This window comes from Calidris pugnax, unplaced genomic scaffold (assembly GCF_001431845.1).
Source record: "Calidris pugnax isolate Ruff unplaced genomic scaffold, ASM143184v1 scaffold16, whole genome shotgun sequence".
In the NCBI taxonomy this organism is placed as follows: Eukaryota; Metazoa; Chordata; class Aves; order Charadriiformes; family Scolopacidae; genus Calidris; species Calidris pugnax.
In genome coordinates this window covers 97,590-122,992 of record NW_015090847.1, presented here as the reverse complement: position 1 = coordinate 122,992, position 25,403 = coordinate 97,590, and the positions used below count along the sequence as shown (strand labels likewise).

The following is a 25,403-nucleotide window of genomic DNA, read 5'->3' as shown; positions in this document are numbered from 1 at the left end:
ACCCCCAGCAAGCTGAAATATTGACAGCTATGTTTTATAGAAGGATCCTGGTTCAACCACACATACAGAAGAACATGAGAGTTATTCTTCCCTTCAGTTCTTCACTTCAAACCCTTCAACAGAAACTCCACCCTCATAGTTCCCCCAGCCAGGTACAACCACACCAGCTAAACATACCCTTGGGTCACGGCTACTGTGTGCCAGCTACTGAAGGCTCACAAATGCTTTAAGTGTCACATATGCAACATGTGCCGCCAGAAACTGAGCAGAAAGCAGTTCTACCTGAGCCAGAAAAAAAGAGAAAGAAATATCAGATTTGTTAAAATGATGTCTTTCAAGAAGTCTGTCTCCACAACTCCCTTTATTGCACTTGACTCAGTAAAATGTAGCAAAAGGATTACTGTTCTTTCAAAGAAACAGACGCTTTCCCAGCCATAGCCAACTTACCATGTCCTGTAATACTGTGATAAAGCTTTTGCAACTCCTTTTTACCCTCTTAGATAATCTCAAATTGCAAGACCATCCCTTTGGCTGTTTGGTATTACAGACCGGGACCAATAAACTGCAGCATGCTTCATTCATCCAGAGCTTGCTCTTCTAGCTCAGAATATGGTGCAATTTGTACCAAGTTTCCCATCCTGTCGGGAAAGGGACAAGAAGAAACCTGGTGTCTTTGATCTACAAGAATCATCAGGAGTTGCCAACATGAGAGGTCAAAGCAGCTCTATGCCACTGCAAACATCTACAATACCATTCACCCTCTAGTGGCTGACACAGGACCTGTTTGCCTGCACACAAATTCGGGTAACATCTGGCCAGATGGGTAAATTCTGTCCAGGTCTGGAAGATATTTTGCTCTTCTAACAGCTATGCTTTTCTTCCAGTTATGGTCTTCTAACAAGACAATAAAACCAGATGATTAAGACTCCATAAAAGCATTTACATAAATATATGGTATAGGATCAGTGTTACACATTCTAAAACAGAGGAGTCTCCATTTTACAGTTGCTTACCACGACACAGGAAATCAACAAGTACATGAAACAGAAGGCAAATTTTTAACAGGTTTTATTAAATTTACATATAAATTACATTCCCATAATGTCTTGCACAATTGTATAGTTAGATACATACCATTCTGCCTTGGTTGAAGATGTTATTTCCTATGAAAATATGGCTGAGAGAAGGTGAACTTGTGGCTTCATGAATAGGTGAGACTGCAGCTTAAGAGATATACAAATTTCCTAGGCCACCTAAACCCATAAAACATTTTGGCTGCCTACATTGCTTCAGGTTTCCAGAACTTCCCTCAGGAAAAGCCAGACAATGCTGTTACTGGTGTAGTTTTGCCATGAGTAAGGGATTCAGACCCATCACATCCATCCACACCAACATTCCCAGTGGACAGAGGCTGTTCTTTCAAGGCTTCTTCTTGACAGTCCCCATTTATACAGCTTTGCATCACCAAGAGGCCTCAGCGCATGTAAACTACATTGTTTCCAGGAGAAACCAGATCAGAAGACTTGTTCCAGCTGCCATCAGGAAAACTCCACAAGGCAGACCAAAATAAAGGCTCCTAAAGCATACACCATGTAGGTGTCAGGTCCTTTTCAGCCTCACTCCTCCTGGCTACACTGTGCTGGCATTCAGCATTAAGATGGATCGGGTACTGTACCTCTCTCCAAGTAGATGCTCAGAACTGATAGCTTTGATGAGTTTACTCTTTCAGCCTTGAGAATGACATTCACTTCAGAGAATGAGATTTACTGCAGCCCTTCACACAGAGCAAAATGCTTAAGCCTTTCTGTTATTTTTTTATCCAAAATAAGCAAAACTGGAAAGTTCACAGATGCAAAATAAGGTTTCTTTGACATCTACTTTCCTGTTTTGGGGAACCAGTGGGATATCTGGGATTTGCAAGCCTAATAATATGAAGTTTCCAAGTTACAATGAAATCCAGGAGGATGGGGAAACCATTATGCCCTTTGAAAACTCAAACCTAAAGTGCTTTGGGAACAAGAAATCCATGGCATCTTGTAATGCTGCTTTTACTTCATGAAGATCAAATTTTTATTCACTGTCCTGGTAAGACAATTGCTACCAGCAAGAAAAAAAAAGAATCATATATGCTTGTCATACATAATTTTTAAGTTTCTTCTACATGCGACATACTTCAAACCCATGTTCTGCTTAAGGCACTAAAATGAGATTTGTTGGGCTCAAAAGACCTATGGAACTAGCCTGACACTTTTTACTCCCTACGTAGAAATTAAGCCACGCAGTTTTGTTTCTGAAGTTCACAACATTCCAAAAGAAAAGTTCCCTGATAACATTTTTTTAAAGTCTGAGGTTTCCTGATATGCACAAGTATAGAACAGACAACAGCTGCAGACCCTTGTCTTTGTGAGGCTCTAGACCCGCCAAGCGGCCAGATCACAGGATGCATCATCAAAATAGGTCTGTTAACTCAATGGATTGCTGCTCTGTTTGGCAGCATCTGCAATAAGTTGCATAGTCCAGAAGGGATCCCCTGAACTGCCCTTGACTATGTCAACTGACTTGTACTCAATTTGGACAACATTTTGATCCTAAGACTGTAATCACTGAGGGCCTGTTTCTCCAAGATCTTCTAACTACGAGCATGTTGAAAGTCTGCTGTTTGCCTTTTCTAGCCTGGCATAAGATCCTTGCTTGCTCACCAGGCTGGACCAGCTCCGGTTCTTGGTAGTGTGGCTGGTATCTCCTTTGCTGAGTTCTTTATCTTCTGACCATAGAGGGAAAAGACAGCGATTGAGCACTTCATTATCTAGCAACTAAGATCACAGCTCTTGCTGCTATCTGGACCAACATCCACACAAAGTGTTGGAAAGAGTCTGCAGACACACCAAGGAAATTAGTCTCACTGGGAAGAGGCATGTTCTGCTGCTGTGGTGTAGAAAATGTTTGAGATCTACATGGTAGATGGAAATATGAACTCCTGAAAACATGAAGTCAGAGAGAATATGAAGTCTGTGGGGTTGAGACCAATGAGTTAGCCATGGTCTGGCAATGAGACATAAGGAATTTTTACTTTCTGGCAGAAGAGAGATCTTTATATACAATTAATGGGTGAGTCAGAAGCTCTACCCTGCTCTGAAGAAGACAAGTATTTCCACCATCATACAAAAGCTTTTTTTTTTTTTAAGGATGCAGGTGAAGATGCACATAATAAATTACAAAGACTTCAGAACAATGTTCACAAGAATAAGAAGTTTGAGAGGGAGGTTTCTGGCAATGGTCATCCTGAGATTGTTACAATCCTCCATCCTGCACAAAAAGCCAAGGACTTTTATTCAGAACAATACAATCCAGAAAGTTAAAAATGGAAATTAATTCAGCCAAATACTCTGATATGACAACAGACTAATATGAACGTAAAGTGGTTTTTGGGTTTTTGGTCTTAAGTCCAGCAATCACTCACACAGCAAACACTGTGATAGGGGCTGTTCACATGAAGCGATGAGTGGGTGCACACACCCTTGTTCAAAGGAGGCAGACAGAAGCTGGTGTTTTCCACTGATTCCTTCTTCAGCACAACACAGCAAGGAAAAATTCTCTATTTACTTAAGTAACAGTCGTGACGTGATATTAGGAACCAGGACTTCTCTAAGCCATCTTTTATCCTTCATTAGAGTACACTCCCTGGAATGATGCGGGAAGAAGCTCAAGAAGAATTCAGAAGCGCAGCAGCCTTGGAGTTGGGGGTGGGATTGTAGCTGGTCCATAGATAGATGGGGCCTTGGGAGCACACAGCAAATGGGTGGGCTTCGTTTTAGTTACATCACATATTGGGTGCTGGTAAATTATTGTTTCGGCTCAAACGCTTTGCCTGGGTATGAAAGTAGGGGCCAAGACATTTGGCCATGGAGAAAAAAGAGACAGTATTTTGTGTAGAGGCCAAGGCAGTTGTCCCTTTAACAGAGTACTTCCTGAACAAAGAGCTGTCACGTGGATGAAGTCTGTTCCTGTCTGGCTGGAGGCCAAACCAATTTCAAGTCCTAGACTACTCCGAGCTTGCTGGCACTTGATACGTGACCACAAGCTAAGCCAGCAGCTGTTTAGAGGGTAACCACAGAGCAGAATGTGTCAGAGAACTAGCCATACACAGCCCACAAAACTTAACCCTCTGCAGGTTTCAGATGCCTGTTTTGGAGTTGATCCAGTTTCGATAGTAAGTCACTCGCGTGTACACTCCTGGTTTATTTGCCTTGCCACAGTCATCTCCCCAGCTCACGATTCCCACAAGATACCAGATTCCTCTGGAGTTTGCCTGCACCAGTGGCCCACCGGAGTCACCCTAAGGAGAAAAACATCATCAGTCAGGAACAAAGCAAACAGTGTTCACCTCACTAATGCAGCAAGCCTCAAATTGTCCTGTTACGACTGACAGATATTTGTCTCTAGACCATAGCTGTAAATCAACCTCCACACTGTTTACTGACAAGACAGGGGCTGATAGCCTATGTCTAATTCAGTCTCTCCCACTCCACATCTGTATTCTCTCACATGTGTATTATATATAAACCCTAAGCACTTAAGTGCAGACTTCAGCCCATGAGCCACGAAGATCTTCATTTACATCTGCCAAGATATTGAACCCCATAAACTTAATCAAAATTCCCCAAAGTACGTTTTATTTCTAGGAAACATCACCTCCCACCCCACACCTATTTCCTTTTCACTATCACCTATGAAGAGACTTACCTGGCAGGCATCCACCTGCCCCTCCAGATATCCAGCACACAACATTCCAGGTGTGATCGCTCCACCATATACCTGTCTTCTATTACAAATGGCAGTGCTTATAATTTTCACTTCCGCCTGTCGAAGCTCATTAACACTGCGGCCTAGAAGAAGTGGCATTAGAATTTGCAGACGGGGTATGCAACATAAAACACTCAAGGATTAGGAGCAGCCAGATTTTCCTACAGCTTTTCTGCCATTACAGGCAACGAAGGGAGCTACCCAGATGATGTCTCGGGAAGAAAAAAGTTTTCCCCTCCCACCCCCTCCAGTCCTTCACTTGTGCCCAAACATAAGCCTTCTCCATCTTTCATCCTTACCAGATGCTCTTTAACATGATGAGCTAAGGGATTTTCGTACATGTTTCAGTGTTGAATGTAGCTTGAGAATCAAGAATACATCTTGTAGCTGTATGCTACAAGAAATGTCGTTGGTATCACTGGAAAGACCCATTTAGTTAACTGCAATGTAGCTTTGGACAATCTCTATATACCCAAGAGTCCATCACGAAACACAACTTATATAGTTCAATGGCTCTGATAAACAGATTTATAGTCACATCATCTCTAACCTTACTGACACGGACTAATCTGAATGAAGCTCATTCAAGTCACTGGATGAAGCGAAGCCTGATTTGTGACTGAAGAGAGAATAACTGATGAAAACTGTCATGATGTATCTTTGACAAAGCTGAATGGCGGAGGAACTCAGGTCAGACCTAAACCCAGAGGGACTGGGCCCTCCCCCAGTGGGAATAGAGAACAGAATATATTCAAGGGGCACAATCCATGCAGCAACCAAAAAAAAAAGCTGCTCTTACTCCTGTAAGGCTAATCTGTAGGGTCTTTCCCCCATATTCCAATCCACTGACCAAGCCAGAAAAAAAAGCAGCAAACTAAGACCACAAAGGTGTAAGCACATCCTATCAAACACCAAGTCCAAGGAACCCAAAATTAACAAAAAAAACCCCATAGAAGTAACAGCAGTTTTCTCAGATACATGTGTGACAGGCCACGGGAAGGCAAGAGACACTCACCATCATTCCTCAAAGCTCCCCAACCCGTGACAAAACAGGAAGTGTTGTCTGCAAAAACATGAGATGCCTCAGGAAGACAGACACTGTGCACATCACTCGTGAACTCAATAGGAGAGGCAAGTTCCACAACAGCTATGTCATATTCATGATCAAGGACGAAGTCGCTGTATCTTTCGTGAACGATAATCCTTCGGACGAGTTTTTTCTGTTTTGGAGGTCTCAGCAGAATTCCAAAGCTGGCAGTCCACCTCCGAGGATTTTTTAGTCTGCAAGATATTTGAGGTTATGTCACAGTCACACAAAACAAGATCCCCAAAGGAGCTTGGTTCTCCATTTAAGCACCAAAATGCAATGTGGCCAGGTTTGCCTAACAGGACAGAGAAGAGCTAAACTTCATTATCTTTCAGCAGATGATACTGAAGTTAGTGGGTCGTGAAGGTCAGAGCACCCAAGAGCCCTAAGGCCCGTAGGATCAGAGAGGTGCTGATGACTTACCCTCTGAAGCAGTGGGCTGCAGTCACAAGCCAGGTATTACTGATCACTGAGGCACCACACCGATGGATCCCATCCAGCTGGATACTAGCCTGCCACGGCCATTCCCCATCCCGGGCGCGCTGCCCACCAATTATCCTCTCCACTCCTGCGAAGGAGAACGTCTGTCTTCGTATCCCACAGCCTGTCAAAGAAAAGGCAGCTCTGCTTTTGCTGACTGAGGGAAATTGGGGTGTTACTTTGGGAAAGGCCCACATGGCTGCAGGCAGACATAACAGGGCAGGGATGTCAAGAGACAGCCTTCACCTAAAGCAGTGCCTCAAACAGCAGGGAAAGCAAGTGTCACAGTTACAAGCATCTCAAGATAGATGTGGGGTAAACAAGAAGTTTGGTAGAAGAGTCACTACTTTTTCATTAAGCCAGCTATCAGACACACAAACCTATATGTACTCTCATGGGAGTTGAAGGCCGTATATTTGACACACTTTACCTTCCCCAGTTGTAACTGTTTACTTAGTTTAAAGAAAAAATTGCCTCTACAAACCCCCACGTAAACAACGACCACACCAGGGCAGCTCTAAGCTTTAATACACACATCACCACCAAAATATGCACAAGACAGACACTGCACATCACTTGGGAACTCAGTGGAGGCAATCTTCTCATTATTTGTAACATCCCACCTGTATAGCAAAGGCAAGACCAACATCGTCAGTATAGCTTTCAGTGTCACAGAATTGCTGAAGATTAGTTTGCAAAAAAACCACTAAACCAAACAAAAAACCCACCCACAAAGCAAACAATGAAAGGATTTTGCCAGGTCACCTCCAGGTCAGCCTTGACAACAGCAAACAAAAAAATAGTGTCTCCTTCCTCCAACAGTTTATTTATAGCCACTGTGCCAACAGCAGAGTTATAAACATGAAATATAAGTTAGGTGCAAACCAGTTAATTCTCAGAGTCCATTTAAAGATGGAAAGCTAACGTGCAAAGGCTCTATGACCATGCAGGGGACTGATGTAGTCCCCTGGGAGGGAACTTATGCTTTCCCCCTACTACCAGAGGAGCTTTAAGACCTCATGGGGGGAGCACAGAACAGGAGAGGGACTGAGAACCTGCCCCTCTCCAGGGCAGTGCCACTGCCTTGCTCTCACTGTGGACAGCTCTTCTCCCTCTCCCATCCTCTGGCCTTTCCCTGTGTACTTCAAGGTTTAACTCAAATCCGACAGACAGCTATCTGCCAAACCTTTCTGCAAGGTTTCTGCTCTGAGGGTCATGATTAGTGGCACAGAATCTAGTTGGAAGTCTGTAACAAGGGGTTTTCCTCAGGGGTCAGTACTGGGTCCAGTCCTGTTCAACATAGTCATCAATGACCTGGATGAATGGATGGAATTGCCCCTCAGCAAGTTTCTCTGGAGAAGGGAAGTCTGAGGGGGGATCTGATCAATGCTTAGAAATACTTAAGGATGGGTGTCAGGAAGATGGGGCCGGTCTTCTTTCAGTGGTGCCCAGGGACAGGACAAGAGGAAATGGGCACAAACTTGAATAGAAGAAGTTCCACCTAAACATGAGGAGGAACTTCTTTGCTGTTAGGGTGGCAGAACCCTGGCAGAGGCTGCCCAGAGAGGCGGTGGAATCTCCATCTCTGAAAACATTCAAACCCTGCCTGGACCCGTTCCTGTGTACCCTGCTCTTAGGTGGCCCTGCTCTGGCAGGGGGGTTTGGGCTACATGATCTCCAGAGGTCCCTTCCAACCCCTATCATTCTGTGATTCTATGATTCTGAGAAGGGAACAGGAGGGAAAGTGGTTTTGGAAGGATTCAAGCAATAACCGTCGCCCACAGCAACTGCAGTCCTTGTGCAAAGCTCACTGACAGCAGCTCATCTACAAGCCCCTACCTCCCATACCTGTTAAAGCAAGTGCTTCCCACCACTAAGACAGAATGTCTGATTCTGCAAAGCCTACAGAGCCAGCCCGACTGCAAGAAAATGAGCTGAAGTCTTCCCTGGCTTGTGCACTGTCTACTGCTCTAGTATCTTTAACAAGTTATTTTTTCAGCTTGCATCTCAAAAGCAATCTTTTAAGATTTTAAGATTTAAGAGTCTTGTAAACGCAGAACCTATAGCACCATTTCCTTGGACCTTTCCTATAAAGCATTTGTACTTACAGTTGTTTAAGAGGTTATCTCCCTTTTCCTTATTCAACTCTGAAATGAAAAGGAAACACCAGTGAGTGTATCTCATATTCTACGTGATCTAGCACATCCTCCCTCCCTGTACTCAGCAAACACAAACCCAATGGCTTGCATTGCTGCATGGAGTGACAGTACAGTAAAAGGAGTAATTTGCTCTGCTGGAGAAGTTGAGTTAAGCCCCTGTTCCTCACTTAAAGTGTAAAGCCAAAGGATATATCTTTTTTGCCTTAGCTCAAAGCTAACAAAGGCAGCAGATGATTGCATATAGGTCCAAGTACCATCTGCATGTGCTGGCAGCTGTGCACAATATAAACACTTAGATACATTTGTTCAGGTTCAGTATGGCAAAGTGGTCAAAAGAGTCCTCGCAAATCCTCGGAGCTGGGATTGACTGGAGCTAAACTGGAGCTAACATTACTGATTTCTTTCCTACAGAAACCCCTCTGCCAGATTCTGATGGGAACCAGCAGAGATTCATGGCAGAGGATTACTGCCCAGGGAATCTCAGGGTTTTGTTATGAACACTTGCCACAGCGATCTGTCAAATAAGCAAAGGAAATGGTAGAGGGTGGAGAAAGGAACCATTTCCATTCCAAAAGCCTCACATTTTTTTAATAGCTTGAGGACTCTGTATTTCAGTACCTGGTGATACAGGTTATTGTCCAATTCCCTGTGTGCCTTAAATTAATCTCTGAACCCAAGGTCACAAAGTTGGGACTGTTTTTTGATGATTTGCGGAGGGTGCAGTGGACTATCTCATTCAACAGAGCAAAGTCACACAGAGAGAGCCTGTGATGCATATAGGAGGGCTCACACATCTAAGTCAGTGCCAGTAATGCTTTAATTCTTTTCATGCTACCTTTTTCAAGTTCCCAGGCTGTCAGCCGTAACACACAATTTTGAGAAGGCAAAAGAAAACAAGGATAGTCCACATTTGCATAGTAAAGTAAAACTCATTATACTAAGAACAGTAAAGTATGAGGAACAAATTCCAAGCTAAAAACACAAACCTAAGGCACTTGCCTGTAAGAGTAATGGTAGACTGGTCAACATTCAAGAACGTGGAGCTTGTTTGCAGCCTTCTGTGTAACACACGGTTGATGTGACCCCGGCTCGTTTCCTTACTGTCAGTCGAGGCAAATTTAAATACCAGAACGACATTTGCCAGCACTCCACCAGGTTCTGGGCTGCAAACCAACAAAAACAGAATGCCATCGTTCTCTCTTTGCCCACTAATCCTCTTTGTTCTGCTTTGTACCATCTGCCTTCTTTATAGAACAGGTCTGGTCTGCACAGATGTATAGAACAAATAGCATAGCTGTGCACAAGTAAAGGGAGATTATGACATGTCAGCAGGCAGCTGTTACTGTTAGTATAAAATATTTGGGCCAAAGGGGTCTAAAGCAAAACTAACTGAAGCCCAGATGGGAAGATGGCAGAAATATGGCTAAGCTGGTCCAGCACCTAGTTACACAGCAAGGTATCTGTAGTGAAAACAAGATTGGAAGAGATACATTGTTTGGTGTAAAGAGGTGGCTTGAAATCTAGCTCCCAAATTCTGTAATTTCGGTTGATAAACAGTATCTTCTTTACAGAAGAAACCAGCAGCAGAAAACAACGTAGAACAGTTTAAGGAAATGACTCATTCCATCTAGAGACAGGTAAAGGCAAGAAAGCCCAGAAGTGCTGTGAAGAAGGACATTTGTGGGAAGTCTGGCACTCTTTGCCGTCTACAGAAAAATATTCCACAGCAGAATTGAGCCTTATAGAAATACAACTCTAAACCAAGTAATGTGAAGGAGAGGGAAGTGACAGCTCTTATCACTGATAGTGATACATAATTACTGCAGATACATAATTACTGCAAAGGGAAAGACTTAAGAGCTCTCACACAGGACCTTTATACCTGCATGTCTCACTAGCCTCCTTCCCTCAACTCTGTGTCCAGGTGTCTCACAGTGCAATCATTTATTCCTTCAGACCTCTTCAGAGAGGGAGAATAGTCACCTCCTGCTGTACACCATGCAAAGGGGTACAGGAGCCTGAGCCTCCACAAGAAGCCTTAAGTGGAATGAAGAACTGACTCTGCATCTCTCAAACCCTTAACTAGTAGTGAAGGCTGGGATCACCTATTAATTCAGTTACTGCACTACAGCCACAGACAAGTGGTGTTCAGGTAATCAATCTGCCAAATTTCTCTTCCTTGCTGACCACTGGAGGTTACTGAGCCCTCAGTGTTGTTAGCACTGAAGGAGAGCGACAACCAGCCAAGACTTAGTCATCCTGCTGGTAGAATCCAAGCATAACCAACCAACCAGGCATGCTCCATATGGTCAAGGGGTAGGAAGAAAGGGTATTTATCACATCCCTGCTTATTCCTGACCTACTTACCTTAGACTGACAACATGGGACCGGATGTACCTTTTACTTAGAAAGGACCCCTTGAATACTGAAGATATCTGTTAAAGGAAAAGAGTGTGTTAAAATAGACCTGTAATACATACACGCTCTCAAAATACAAGTCTTGTGAGCCCCAAAAATACAAGAAAATAAATGCCTTCACATCTCCATGTCTACATCAAAGCTACTGCTAAATTTCCATCAGAGGATGCAGAACCAAAATAAACAGCTGAGTTGGCCAATTTTGCTGTCTCTTCTGCTCTGTGAGAGCCCATTTCACCACAGGGCTGCTGGAACAGAAACACCCATGCTTACCATCTGCTAGTGCACAGTAAGCAATGTATCTTTAACCCACTACAGCAAGGTTTGAAAGGTAGGGTCAGCCCCATAGACATCAATCATAGGCACAATCACCTCTGACTATTTCCAACCATACAATTGTAGTATCTTCACCATAGGTCAGGCAGAAACAGAGAAACTTCTTCACTTACCATGGTTTCAATCTCTTGGCTCAGGTGCCTGAACTCTTCTGTGGTTTGCCTTTCATACTGAGGATCATAGTTGACATTGGTGATTAGGAAAGATGCATTGTAATATCGGTCCTGATCTACAGAGGGGAAAAAGAAACATGGCTGATCTCCTTCAGTACAATTCAGATATGCATAGCACCCCACAGAGCACGGCACAAGGAAGGCTCCCAGGCTCTGGCTGTGACCCTCTCAGCTATGGAATTACAGCTTCAGCAATACTTTACGAAAAGGGGGCTCTGGATCATCTTGTTGCTCCACGGACCAGCTAGGGGCTCATTTCTGCTTTGAGGACCATCCCAACCAGCTCTAAACTACAACCACTACAAGATTTCTTTGGGGACCATCTTCTCATCAGCACAAGACACACCAACCCACATATCTCTTCTGATATATGTGTCTCTCAGCAGATGCACTCACTCCTCTCTAGCTGCACTCTTACATGTCCCTGCCTGTCTGAGAGGCAGGTGGACCAAAGCTGTTTGCATCCATTCAGCACCCAAGCTAAGTTTAAAATCTGGCTCTCAGGGGAATGGCAGAGAGGGGCCCCATAATGCAGAGTTAGCAAAGAGCAAAGCTAAGCTGTAGCTCTGCCACTGCTCGGTCTAATGTCCTAGTCCATGGCCTCATCAACTCTCAGTGAATTGTGACAGCAACACGGTTAGTTCCATCCCAGCAGAGAGGGATTTCAAAACCCCTCACACTGGTATCTCAGAGACTGGGAATGGAATGGCTTGGCTTCATTCATCTGCTACCTAAGCAGGGGCATCAGCAACCAGGACTGACTCTTGGCCTCCAAAAAGCCTAAACCTCTGCCCTCTCTCCTTCTGGAATATCTTCAGCTAGAGGTACCAGGTTCAGTCTCTGCAAAAAACACTGTTCAAGACCAAGCTTACTATGCACAGCCTGAGTACTAGGCACAGAAGACTGCTAGTCTTTGGTTAACCATGGATACCAGTGGCAGCACTGTGCCAGACAAACAAAAAGAGGGATAAAACTTAAATCTCTGCTTCTGCCACAAAGATGATCGGAGGGCTGGAGCACCTCTCCTATGAGGACAGGCTGAGGGAGCTGGGGTTGTTCAGCCTGGAGAAGAGAAGGCTCCAGGGACACCTTAGAGCAGCCTTCCAATATCTGAAGGGAGCTCCAGGAGAGCTGGGGAGGGACTCTTTGTCAGGGAGTGCAGGGACAGGACAAGGGGGAACGGTTTTAAGTTGGAAGAGGGGAGATTTAGATTAGATACCAGAAAGAAATTCTTTGTTGTGAGGGTGGTGAGACACTGGAAGAGGTTGCCCAGAGAAGCTGTGGCTGCCCCATCCCTGGAGGGGTTCAAGGCCAGGCTGGATGGGGCTTTGAGCAACCGGGTGTAGTGGGAGGTGTCCCTGCCCAGGGCAGGGGGGTTGGAACTCAATGATCTTTAAGGACACTTCAAACCCAAACCATTCTGTGATTCTATGACTCTATGAAGACCCCAGTAGTGAGCAAAATGCAACAGATTCCTGAAGACTTGTGACAACAAAAAGTGTGGTGCACTTACCATGGCACAAAAGATATGTAATCAAGCCAATGATGAGGGCTAAGCCTACTATCACCGACACAACTATGACTGCTATCTTCCATGGCTCCATACGTTTCGATGCTCTCTCCATCTGGATCACTACCTGCATTGAAGAAAACAACACGGAGAAATTTAACTCTATTACAAAGACAATAGCACATTCCAAGCCAAATAATATCTGGCTCAGCTGACAAACCTCACAGAATGAGCTGGGTTGGGAAGGTTCTCTGGACCCTGTGGGTCTGACCTTCTGCTCAAACCAGGTCCTACTACAGTAGGTTGCTCCAGGCTTTGTCCAGTCAAGTTTTTAGTATCTCCAAGATACTAAAGACAGAGATTCCCCAGTCTCTCAAGAGTCCTGGTTCAGTCTCTTACCACCCTCATGGCAAAAGCTTTTTCCTTATATTTAGCCCAAATTTCCTGTGTTCCTACTTGCCTCTGTTGCCTCATATGCACCCCTGAGAAAAGCCTAGAGTTGTGCAGATATTGCTAGTAGAGGCAATTTCCCATCAAGAAATATTACACAGATTTCAAGTGCAGCTGACTGACTACACAGGTGCTTACACTGAGCATAAATGTAATAATTCATGACTGATGAAATAACTTCTGCACCAAGGATACTCCAGGCTACCAGAGATGCCATATGACATACAGCTTTGAGTTATTTTTAGTTGGTATGAGTAGTAATGATTATTGATCCCCTCCAGGGTTTGGGTTTTATTGCACCAAACCCACACATACATCCTGTCTCCTGCCAGACAGCCTGTCAGAGGGAAGAGAAATAGCTACTTATGTGTAAATGTGATATGGCAACAAGACCCAGACTCAGTGACTCGCTGAAAGCCAACAGCAGACCTGTAAAAGCATTGGGAATTTGAGTCACACGTGGACAAAGGCACAGAAGCCTTTCTCCTCCACTTATGTCTCCTCCTGTGCAGCATTAAGCAAGACAGCATTAGGAAAACTGCATTTTTGCGCATGTCCTCGGTAGCTTTGTTGTAGAATGATGCAAAGCCTTCAGCACAATTATTTCAGATCCCCAGTAATTCCCCAGCACACTACGTAGTAATTGTCATGCCACGCACCGAGTCTCAACATCATGTTTGGCATTAGTACAGGCTATCAGAAAAACAAGTGGGATAATCTCTCAAAGGTGCCTAGAGTGACAAAAGGCAGCAGCCAGCTCTGGGGAGGAGGGACTCAGCTGGCTAGTCACCATGCTGTTTTGCACCCACTGATCCATGTTTGTGTTGCTGTGGACCAGACATACTATTTTCCCCTTTTCAGGCCTATGACAGCCATTTCTGAGCAACGTCTGAGAAAACAGGGGCAAGAAGGGGCAGAAAGGCAGGCAGAGACAGTAAGTCTTTTACAGGTTTCCTGACTAAAAGGTGGCAAAGAAAAAAGTTGGAGTGAAAGCAGAGCAGGATACCGGCAGAGGCTCCATCTTAGGGAATAAGCTGATGGGGCAGATGAGCAGTGAAGGTGAGGGTATGATGCACAAATCCAAGACAGCAAAAGACAGTGAAGTGGTGGGAGAGCAGAATGAGGGTATACACTCTGCCCTGAGGCAGAAAGCTGACCAAATCTACAAGGAAGAGACAGTAAGCAAGGCAAACCAGGGAGAGAAAAAAGAAAAAAAAAAAAAGAATAAAGTCGCAGAAGGAAGCAGCTGAGAGGTCTGCACACAGCGAGGGTGTGTTCAGCAAGTGACAGGGAAGTTGGAAGCAACTCAGAGTTTAATCTTACATAAAAGCTTGGTTTTGGCTAGTGAGAGTGCTGGCAGGAATCCCAGTTCATTGCTTAAGACGGGAAACAGGCAAGTTTTTACCCACTCAAACAGGTGGCATACTGGAAAGAAAAAGTTAAACAGGGTAGCTTCAGCCAGCACCACAACTACGGGTGGTCACAAGCAGCAACTTAGTGCTACCAAAATACATAGGATGAGTGACCAGGATCAAGTCTTCTGCTTCAGAGTCACGTGCTATGGAGACGCCTAGTACCTCTCCTTCTCTTGTGCTGGCTTTATTGGGGCAAAGTTATGTTTTGGCAATGCACAGTCCAAGTTTTCCCCAAATCTAGCTGCCTCCCCAGTAGTCTGGCTCAGGTCCCCGGTGGCAAGGCTCTGCAAAAAAGACTGTAGGGCAGTTGATAGGAGTCTGAAAGCCCAGGCTTGCCAAGACTACTTTCTTTGGAAACTGAAAGTTGCACTAAGCACATAATATACACATGCTAAAGACCAACTGGTTCCACCGAAGCCTTGGTAATAACACCATCTAGACTTTCACTGTATGTGCTCTTCATTACCCTTGAGTGTTTAACAGATGCAGAGATTCAGATAAAAACCTAAGAGCAGTGGAACTGTCCTGCCTCAGTTTCTTTAACATGTTGCAGCCTCCCGTGGAGCATTCCCATCCTCATCTCAAAGCTCAGTCTTTCCCAGTCCCAGCTCATGGAATTGCAGCATACCTCATGGGCAGGCAATTACTGTCCTTGAGGGCAAGTCCCTTGGCTAACCAGAACATCCCACTATGGCAATATGCCTCAGCCCCTCCTTAGCTAGCCACCTCTCGTGTTTTAAAGATTCTGCTTTAGCATCTGACTTTGCTGTCCTCACTGGACAGCTTTTGCTCTCCAGCCTGAGCCCCTGCCATCAGTCTCAATCCGACTGGTTGCCTGTCCTTCAGCTGTCCCCACGCCAGCGTGCTTCCACCTGAACGGCAATCACAGCGACATCCCTCCATTGCTCTTGACACAGGGAACGCACGGCACAGCCCTGACAGCATACGGCTGACTCTGCAGATACTGTGGCAACAGGGCTCTCGTTTCATAACCACCGGCTTTCTTGAACTGTACACAGACACATTTCCTCAAGACGTGGCCTTATGCCTAAGCTACAAAAGCTTAAGGCTTGCACTTGAGAAACTAGCGTCTCGCTGCCTGCGGGACTCGTGCTCTGACAGGCAACACTGTCCTCCATTTCAGTCTGTCTTTATTTCCTTTTTGTGCAAATACCAGCTGTACAGACACACACTGGTGACACAGACCCCCTTCTCCACCATTTTAGAACTGCTTACTGGCCACAGACTCGCAAAGGAAACACGCCAGCGTGCTTCCACCTGAACGGCAATCACAGCGACATCCCTCCATTGCTCTTGACACAGGGAACGCACGGCACAGCCCTGACAGCATACGGCTGACTCTGCAGATACTGTGGCAACAGGGCTCTCGTTTCATAACCACCGGCTTTCTTGAACTGTACACAGACACATTTCCTCAAGACGTGGCCTTATGCCTAAGCTACAAAAGCTTAAGGCTTGCACTTGAGAAACTAGCGTCTCGCTGCCTGCGGGACTCGTGCTCTGACAGGCAACACTGTCCTCCATTTCAGTCTGTCTTTATTTCCTTTTTGTGCAAATACCAGCTGTACAGACACACACTGGTGACACAGACCCCCTTCTCCACCATTTTAGAACTGCTTACTGGCCCCAGACTCGCAAAGGAAACAGACACCTTAGGAACTGCTGTAGTGCTGGGGGAAAATGGAGACATAGGAGATGAGGAATGAAAACCTCCTCCACTTCTGATTCCGATTTCACTTTAAAAGTTTTTAAGAAAACAGTATAGCACTACCATATATTTCTGACACCTTAGGAACTGCTGTAGTGCTGGGGGGAAATGGAGACATAAGAGATGACGTATGAAAACCTCCTCCACTTCTGATTCTGATTTCACTTTAAAAGTTTAAGAAAACAGTACAGCACTACCATATATTTCAACATATAGGTAAATGTGTATATAGGATATACAAATTAGAGTGGAAATACCTCTTCAAACCCAAAACAGTTTCCTCCCTTTAGCAGGATGCTCTCCACTTCCATCTTTGTAAGACAAGTACCAGAACAGGGGGAAAAAAAAAATAATCTCTTTTGCAATGAAAGCATCTAGACTCATCACCTTCCATAGTGTACAACTGCCAGAACATATCCCTCAACTGTGATGCTTGGGTGCAATACCCAGCTCAGCAGCCCCCCCTCTTTTTTTGGTCTATTTTATCAGCAGACAGGCTAGTCACCATTTTGGCAGAAGGGCTGGGAAAGAAACACTCTGGTTTTAGCTGTTAATTAGCATATTAGCATATGCTGCTTGTGTTACAGCAGCATATATTTTGTATTTCCAGCAGTGCCCAATTCTTTTGACGCTGTCATACTAGGGTCTATATTCACAAAACACACAACTAGGTCTGGTTTTGAGCCTGCCTCTGCTGGGACCTACTAGGATGTTTAGTGAAAGACTTCTTCAGGTTACATCCACTCAATGGGTACAGTTGTTAGTCACACACATTACACTTCCAACCAGCTCCTTCACCCCACTAGCCTTCTTGCTATTATGCCACAGAGAGCAGGATTGTTGATGCTCTGCCAGAATAACCACCTGACAGGGATTCCTGTGCCTGGGACATCCATCTCCATGGTTAAACAGTTCAGTGGCAGGTGGATCCCCCTGTTTAGGAATCGGACTTCTGGGTGGTCTTCTCTGCACTCTAGTAACCAAGAAAACTCTTCCCCAGCCAGCAACACTCGCTGGCCAGAGAAACACTGATCCTGTGCAGTGCTGACAAATGCAGAGACAGAGGTGATCTCAGCGTCTTCAGCCATAGATGTATCCTTTTTTTCTGTCTTCTTGTGGCAAAGGGGCACTGCTTAACAGACAGGCATTCTCCTCAGAAGACCCACAACACCACAGCCGTCTGCGTAGATGCCTTCCAGAGTCGAGTGTTATGTACAGCCTCATATTTCTTGCTTCCTTCTACCACATGCTTTGATTTTTTTACTGCCCAAACTCCAGTAAGCTGTGAATTAACTCTTAGGGGGGCAGACAGGGGAATTCAGGTAACAGCAACGCATTCATCCTCCAGCACGGATGAGGATAACTTCCATTCCTCAAGAGCAAACCTTAACAAGAGATCAGAAGCCAGACTCCATCGGGAGACCTCGAAGGCTGAGTCCTCTCTGCTCTGAAAACCAACTCGTCATGGTCTGTCTCTGGCAGGTTTCAGTCTGCAGTGAATTAGTGAGAAGTTTCAAAGCCAAGATCTTTTAGTTCAATACAAAACTGCTTATCTTGGCAATACCATGGATGATCATTATACCTCCTCCAGCAATCCCTGTTTTCATTTAAAACACACTTAGTTCCCTAGGAGCTCAAGACAATTTCTAGAGACAGCAGCATCCGACAATTTCATATCACAGTTCATTTGGTGCATTTCATTGGAAATGCAAAGTCTGCTACTAATTACATCTCCTACTTTACACATCCTGGTTCTCAGCCAAATAATGTGCTTTGGTCACTAAAATGTTATTCCATACTGAAAAAAAATCATCTGAATGAACTATTTTGGAACCAGCTATGTTTGTACAGAATTAAGTTATTTTATAGACAGTAAAGTTCTGTTTAGAGATATATATTAAATCAAGACTCGATACAGGATATTTAAATAAGTGAGATACAGCAAGAAATAAAGTTACATTAATAGTTACTGGCACATTAGGAAGAAGAGTTGTACTGAAATTTTCCAGGGCTAAAATTGTCTTTTCTTCCTTGTGAAGCCAAGGAGAAAACAGTAGGATTTCAGGATGGATTTCAGATCAACCCCAAATAAATTCTTTACCTTCCAATTTGGAACATTTACCCAAAAGCAAAAGACAAGCAAAATATAGACATGATAAGCTGTTTTTCCTCTCTCATCCTGTACCAAACTCCCTAAAAGGTTACTATGTTCATTCACAATTCAAGTGATCAAAGTTCGACTGCCACCTCTCCCTGACAGGATTTGATTCACTCTATTGAGCTTATCGATCTCTTCCAGTTGAGCTACTGTGCGTTATCAAAAGCCTCAGAAACACTAATTCCAGAAAACTGATTAGAAAATGCCTGTCCAGACAATAAAATGACATGTAACTTTACCATCTGTGACCTAAGAAAAGGCACTTGTCACCGAGCTGCTGGATAAGCAGGGAATAGCTACCCTGTTCTGCTCTACAGATCCACCCTTGACATTTTTTGACTTCTTAAGCTAAGCCTTCATAGCAGCCTGACCTAGTTTGCTTTTAGATGAATCTAAGCCATGTTTTCTGGCACCAGCTGTTTACTGAAGTTGTTTTGCCATGCTCTGCATAGAAGAAAACATGTAACCTCTTCTATCTGATCTGCTGCTGTCTTCCTATCATAAATTTATTATAGTTTTTTATTATTATATCCCTGCTCACTGATATTCCAATACTCTCAGAAGAGTCAGTGGCAGAGCTTAGGCGGCACATCAGTTGATGAGGGTCTCTCCACATTTACAGCCATCATCAGCTTTTCCATTCAAAGATGGATTCAGGCACATCCCTACAATCATTCTTCCTAGAAATGGGACCTTTCACAAGACAACTGAAAAGACTAATCAGCTGGCCTGGTGAGTGCAATTTGAAAAGCCAGGCTAGGTCCCTGAAGCTATCTAGCTTGGCAGGGTGATCGGGAATGGCAACCACTGAAATATATCTGCCTTAGTTCAGGAGTCCTGTAACAAGAGCACAGGGCTACGAAACAAGACATGCTAATTCCACTCCCACCTTTGCCACAAGCAATCACACCAACCTAACGCTTCTCAGCAGGATTGTTGATGCTCTGCCAGAATAACCACCTGACAGGGATTCCTGTGCCTGGGACATCCATCTCCATGGTTAAACAGTTCAGTGGCAGGTGGATCCCCCTGTTTAGGAATCGGACTTCTGGGTGGTCTTCTCTGCACTCTAGTAACCAAGAAAACTCTTCCCCAGCCAGCAACACTCGCTGGCCAGAGAAACACTGATCCTGTGCAGTGCTGACAAATGCAGAGACAGAGATGATCTCAGCGTCTTCAGCCATAGATGTATCCTTTTTTTCTGTCTTCTTGTGGCAAAGGGGCACTGCTTAACAGACAGGCATTCTCCTCAGAAGACCCACAACACCACAGCCGTCTGCGTAGATGCCTTCCAGAGTCGAGTGTTATGTACAGCCTCATATTTCTTGCTTCCTTCTACCACATGCTTTGATTTTTTTACTGCCCAAACTCCAGTAAGCTGTGAATTAACTCTTAGGGGGGCAGACAGGGGAATTCAGGTAACAGCAACGCATTCATCCTCCAGCACGGATGAGGATAACTTCCATTCCTCAAGAGCAAACCTTAACAAGAGATCAGAAGCCAGACTCCATCGGGAGACCTCGAAGGCTGAGTCCTCTCTGCTCTGAAAACCAACTCGTCATGGTCTGTCTCTGGCAGGTTTCAGTCTGCAGTGAATTAGTGAGAAGTTTCAAAGCCAAGATCTTTTAGTTCAATACAAAACTGCTTATCTTGGCAATACCATGGATGATCATTATACCTCCTCCAGCAATCCCTGTTTTCATTTAAAACACACTTAGTTCCCTAGGAGCTCAAGACAATTTCTAGAGACAGCAGCATCCGACAATTTCATATCACAGTTCATTTGGTGCATTTCATTGGAAATGCAAAGTCTGCTACTAATTACATCTCCTACTTTACACATCCTGGTTCTCAGCCAAATAATGTGCTTTGGTCACTAAAATGTTATTCCATACTGAAAAAAAATCATCTGAATGAACTATTTTGGAACCAGCTATGTTTGTACAGAATTAAGTTATTTTATAGACAGTAAAGTTCTGTTTAGAGATATATATTAAATCAAGACTCGATACAGGATATTTAAATAAGTGAGATACAGCAAGAAATAAAGTTACATTAATAGTTACTGGCACATTAGGAAGAAGAGTTGTACTGAAATTTTCCAGGGCTAAAATTGTCTTTTCTTCCTTGTGAAGCCAAGGAGAAAACAGTAGGATTTCAGGATGGATTTCAGATCAACCCCAAATAAATTCTTTACCTTCCAATTTGGAACATTTACCCAAAAGCAAAAGACAAGCAAAATATAGACATGATAAGCTGTTTTTCCTCTCTCATCCTGTACCAAACTCCCTAAAAGGTTACTATGTTCATTCACAATTCAAGTGATCAAAGTTCGACTGCCACCTCTCCCTGACAGGATTTGATTCACTCTATTGAGCTTATCGATCTCTTCCAGTTGAGCTACTGTGCGTTATCAAAAGCCTCAGAAACACTAATTCCAGAAAACTGATTAGAAAATGCCTGTCCAGACAATAAAATGACATGTAACTTTACCATCTGTGACCTAAGAAAAGGCACTTGTCACTGAGCTGCTGGATAAGCAGGGAATAGCTACCCTGTTCTGCTCTACAGATCCACCCTTGACATTTTTTGACTTCTTAAGCTAAGCCTTCATAGCAGCCTGACCTAGTTTGCTTTTAGATGAATCTAAGCCATGTTTTCTGGCACCAGCTGTTTACTGAAGTTGTTTTGCCATGCTCTGCATAGAAGAAAACATGTAACCTCTTCTATCTGATCTGCTGCTGTCTTCCTATCATAAATTTATTATAGTTTTTTATTATTATATCCCTGCTCACTGATATTCCAATACTCTCAGAAGAGTCAGTGGCAGAGCTTAGGCAGCACATCAGTTGATGAGAGTCTCTCCACATTTACAGCCATCACCAGGTTTTCCATTCAAAGATAGATTCAGGCACATCCCTACAATCATTCTTCCTAGAAATGGGACCTTTCACAAGACAACTGAAAAGACTAATCAGCTGGCCTGGTGAGTGCAATTTGAAAAGCCAGGCTAGGTCCCTGAAGCTATCTAGCTTGGCAGGGTGATCGGGAATGGCAACCACTGAAATATATCTGCCTTAGTTCAGGAGTCCTGTAACAAGAGCACAGGGCTACGAAACAAGACATGCTAATTCCACTCCCACCTTTGCCACAAGCAATCACACCAACCTAACGCTTCTCTTCTCTCGTTGCATACTCAGGTCACACACCTGTAAGAGAATGGGACAGCCTCTACTACTTTGGACATTGAAACAGGAGCAGCTAGTGCCTGCCAAAGTACTGCAAGACCCTTGTTTGGATAAGGTCAGTTACCTACCAGCCTCACTCACTCCATGTTTGGTGTCTCCCAAAGCAATTCTGATACAATGGAAGACTTCCAAACGTTGAAGGGATCTGCTGAGGGAAACAAAACGTGTGTGTTCTTCTATGCGTCATGCTGAATCAGCTTGATCTCCCCACACCCTCAAACATCCCACAAAAACAGTAGGTGCTGCATGCCACCCCTCTGCAGTCAGATAGAGCATCACTAATGCATTTGCCACTCACTAATTGAGCTCCTCCCCTTAACCATCCAATTCTACCAAGATTTTGCTGCTTCCCAGAAGCACACTTCAACAGGGCAAAGACAACAGCTCCAAATAGTGTACTTGTAATTTGCATCTAGATTCAAGGGCAGCATTCAGTCTTCAAGATGTGTTAACTCAGAGCTTACCAGTAACTATATCTGTGATGCCAAAATGCTGCTCACACAAGCTTCCCTGATCACCTTTGCAATCAGCACAAAAGATTTGTTGTTCCTTACTCTCTCATCCATTTTGCATTTTTGGAGGTTATGAGCTCTTTAGCTGTTGGGATACAGCTGGCCTCCTGTACTACTACAACAGTCTGTGGGACATAACTGTAATGCTGACAACTGAACGAGCCTTGATCAATAACCCCTATTTCTACAGCTGACTGCCAGAGCCAACATCTTGAGAAAGACTCCCATGTTCTGAAATAAGCTTCAGGACAACTAGGAGGGCTACTCACTACATAAGGACCTTACAATCTGCACGAACATGTGAGAGGCCATCCCAGAGCCAAGGAAATATTAAGTACATGGCCACAGATTGCGGCCAGTTTAGGATAGGGTTCTGCAACTTCTACATCATCTTTACCTCTCAGATTTCCCCTTCCAGCTGCGTTGATCGTAGACAAATATCTTATTCTGCTATTCAGCCGTCCCAGAATATAGCAGTAGATCTCTGCTTTTCAGCCTTTGAAACAGCTCTGCCTGCCTCCCTTCATCCCACTTCGTGTGGTTGAAATTTACTCCAGAAGTGACACACCAAACAAGGAGTTACAGCCTTTGCGGGTTTTCAGTTTGATTTTCATTCCAAGGCAGGGTGGGTGAAATGGTCTGGTGCCAGATTTGGTACGCTTCCAAGCTGATTCTGCACAGACTAACACTTCACCGCCTGCATACGAAGCCCATGAAAGTAAACAAGAGCACAAGAAGCTACTTTTACCTACTTTACTCTGCTCACCCTCTTGTACCACGATATTAGCTCAGTGGTTGTGACAACAACGTATTTTAACTGCACAAACACAAATGGCAACTCAGAGTCAGGGCATAGTGAGATGACTCTCACCTGCTCCCTCACTGCAAGCTTTGGTGGCCAGAGGCCACCTTGATTTGTCACCACACCATGCTTTAGAGGAGCTAGGGAATTCTTGGAAAACAAACACATTTTGGGCGAGAAGAAAGGGTGAAATATCAGAAGCATTACTGATGCATGGAAGGCAGCACAAATCAGAAGCAAGCTGAGAGCTAGCGCCATTCTCCCCACGCCCTTGCTCAAAGCTCAAAATGCCCTATAAATCTACACATAATACAGCCATGCTGCCATAAACTACCGAGAAGCAAGTGGGAAGGCCGTGGCACTCACCTCTGGGTACCACTGAGAGGTCAGCAAGAAGCTCTTCTGTCTGGGAGATGCACTGTCCCGGACGCCACAACGCACTGTGCAGCATCTCAGCATAGACTTGAGGCTTTATCTCCGGAATTAGGAAAGAAAGGAGTCATAGGCAAGTCAGAACAAACAAGTCCAGCAAGTCTCAGTGACAGAGGCTTACCCAGTAGCATGATTCCTCCCCTAAAACAATAACAATATACTTCTTTCATCACACCTTTCATCCAGGAATCCCGAAGCCTTTTCAGAGCATTAACTACACCCTGCAACACCCCAAATCAGAAGAACCATGAAAATTTTGCAAGGACACAGAGTTTACTTCCTTCTTTGGTATAATTAAGAACAAATCAGAAGTTATGGGCAGGACCAACGCAGAAAAACTGTACATTCTAAAGAGACAATGTTCAGTCCCAGGCCAGATAAGGAGCTGACATCAACTGATGTAGATTCAATGGTCTGTGTCTCAGCCCCCTTGAACTTCCCTGAAATTGGTCATTTGGCCAGATAAGAACTTGCCCCCATAACAGCTATATTCAAGTTTGTCATTCTTCTTTAACTCTTTAGATGTTAATTTAAATTGTGGCCACCTAGCCACACACACATTTCTGTCCTGGAAAAATTCTTCTAGGTCATAAACATTTTGGATATAAATATTTGCAGGTTGTCTACATAAACATTTCTACTTGTGCTAGTTACAGCAAACTAGTTGGCAAGTCAATTAACACAAGCACAAATTCTTACCTGTAGCAGCATTTCTCAATCTTTTCTTGGGAATCCTTTCCAGTTTTAAGTTCTCTCAGTTCCACCAAACTTACTAGAAGACACATAAACCCATAAAGCATTACACACATTTGCTTCAGAAAGCAAATAAAGAAGGCAGAACATCACACGATGATACATGTGTGGCACATATTTTCTTTGCTTTGCTGCTGTAAAGTTTCTAATATCTGTGGACTTTCTTCCTCCACCTTAATGACCTCCATTTGACCCCTCTACAGCTCAGGAATCACCAGCTTAGTAACAAGCTGATTTGAATACCTCTTACATGGCTGGAGCACTTCCTTCCACCTTTTATCAAGTCCATAGGCAAGTACAGGAAGGCTGTCTTTCTGGGAAGGCCAGTTTCTTTTGAATGAAACATAGGCTAAAGCTAAGCCTCAGCTTCTCATTATTTGGATTCAGTCAATGTCTCAGCATAATTTGTTACGAAACACAATGAATACAGTTGCTAATGATGCACATGACATAATTGCTTCTCAATACTTTAACTGGAAGCTCCATTGCCACCCCATATAGGAACACTTCTATTGAGTCAGTCCAGATGTGCAAGAGAAATGCAGTCAGAAGTCTAGCTAGAGGGTGACAATTTCCAAGGGTAAAGTATCAAGTGTCATATGATTACCTGACCCTTGTGTAGGTGGTATGAAGAGGTAATCATTCCACGCAGCCCACGATGCTCAGAGATAGAGCCGTTTCTTGTGACTCGATTGTGGCATAAGTGGAAGAATGTATGACGCAGAGACTTCGTGGCAATCTCTGCTCTCACCTGCAGGCAAAAAGCCACCAATGCTTAAGGAAAGATGTTAAACTGACCTGGCATTTTAGGGGACTGAAAAGCTCTTCCAGCCCTAGTTTCATGGCAGGAAGGCACCAAACTGATTAAGGATGTAATAATCCCGGTCAATGGTCCCCGCTCTGCACAAGGTGCCTGTGTATCTTCTTGTACTGACAAT

General features: G+C 44.2%; 1 protein-coding gene across 1 annotated transcript; it reads right to left on the bottom strand.

The window, feature by feature from the left end:
* Positions 1 to 1,137: 1,137 nt before the first annotated feature.
* On the bottom strand, positions 1,138 to 25,403 carry LOC106888686 (transmembrane protease serine 11E-like). The gene is made up of 12 exons (XM_014943088.1): positions 25,073 to 25,403; positions 24,412 to 24,484; positions 23,647 to 23,755; positions 12,970 to 13,093; positions 11,397 to 11,512; positions 10,897 to 10,964; positions 9,529 to 9,692; positions 8,479 to 8,517; positions 6,314 to 6,494; positions 5,819 to 6,084; positions 4,744 to 4,886; positions 1,138 to 4,336 (listed from the first exon to the last, which is right to left on the bottom strand). The coding sequence occupies exons 3-12, from the start codon at positions 23,737 to 23,739 to the stop codon at positions 4,175 to 4,177; spliced, it is 1,356 nt and encodes a 451-aa protein (XP_014798574.1). The 5' UTR covers positions 23,740 to 23,755; positions 24,412 to 24,484; positions 25,073 to 25,403; the 3' UTR covers positions 1,138 to 4,174.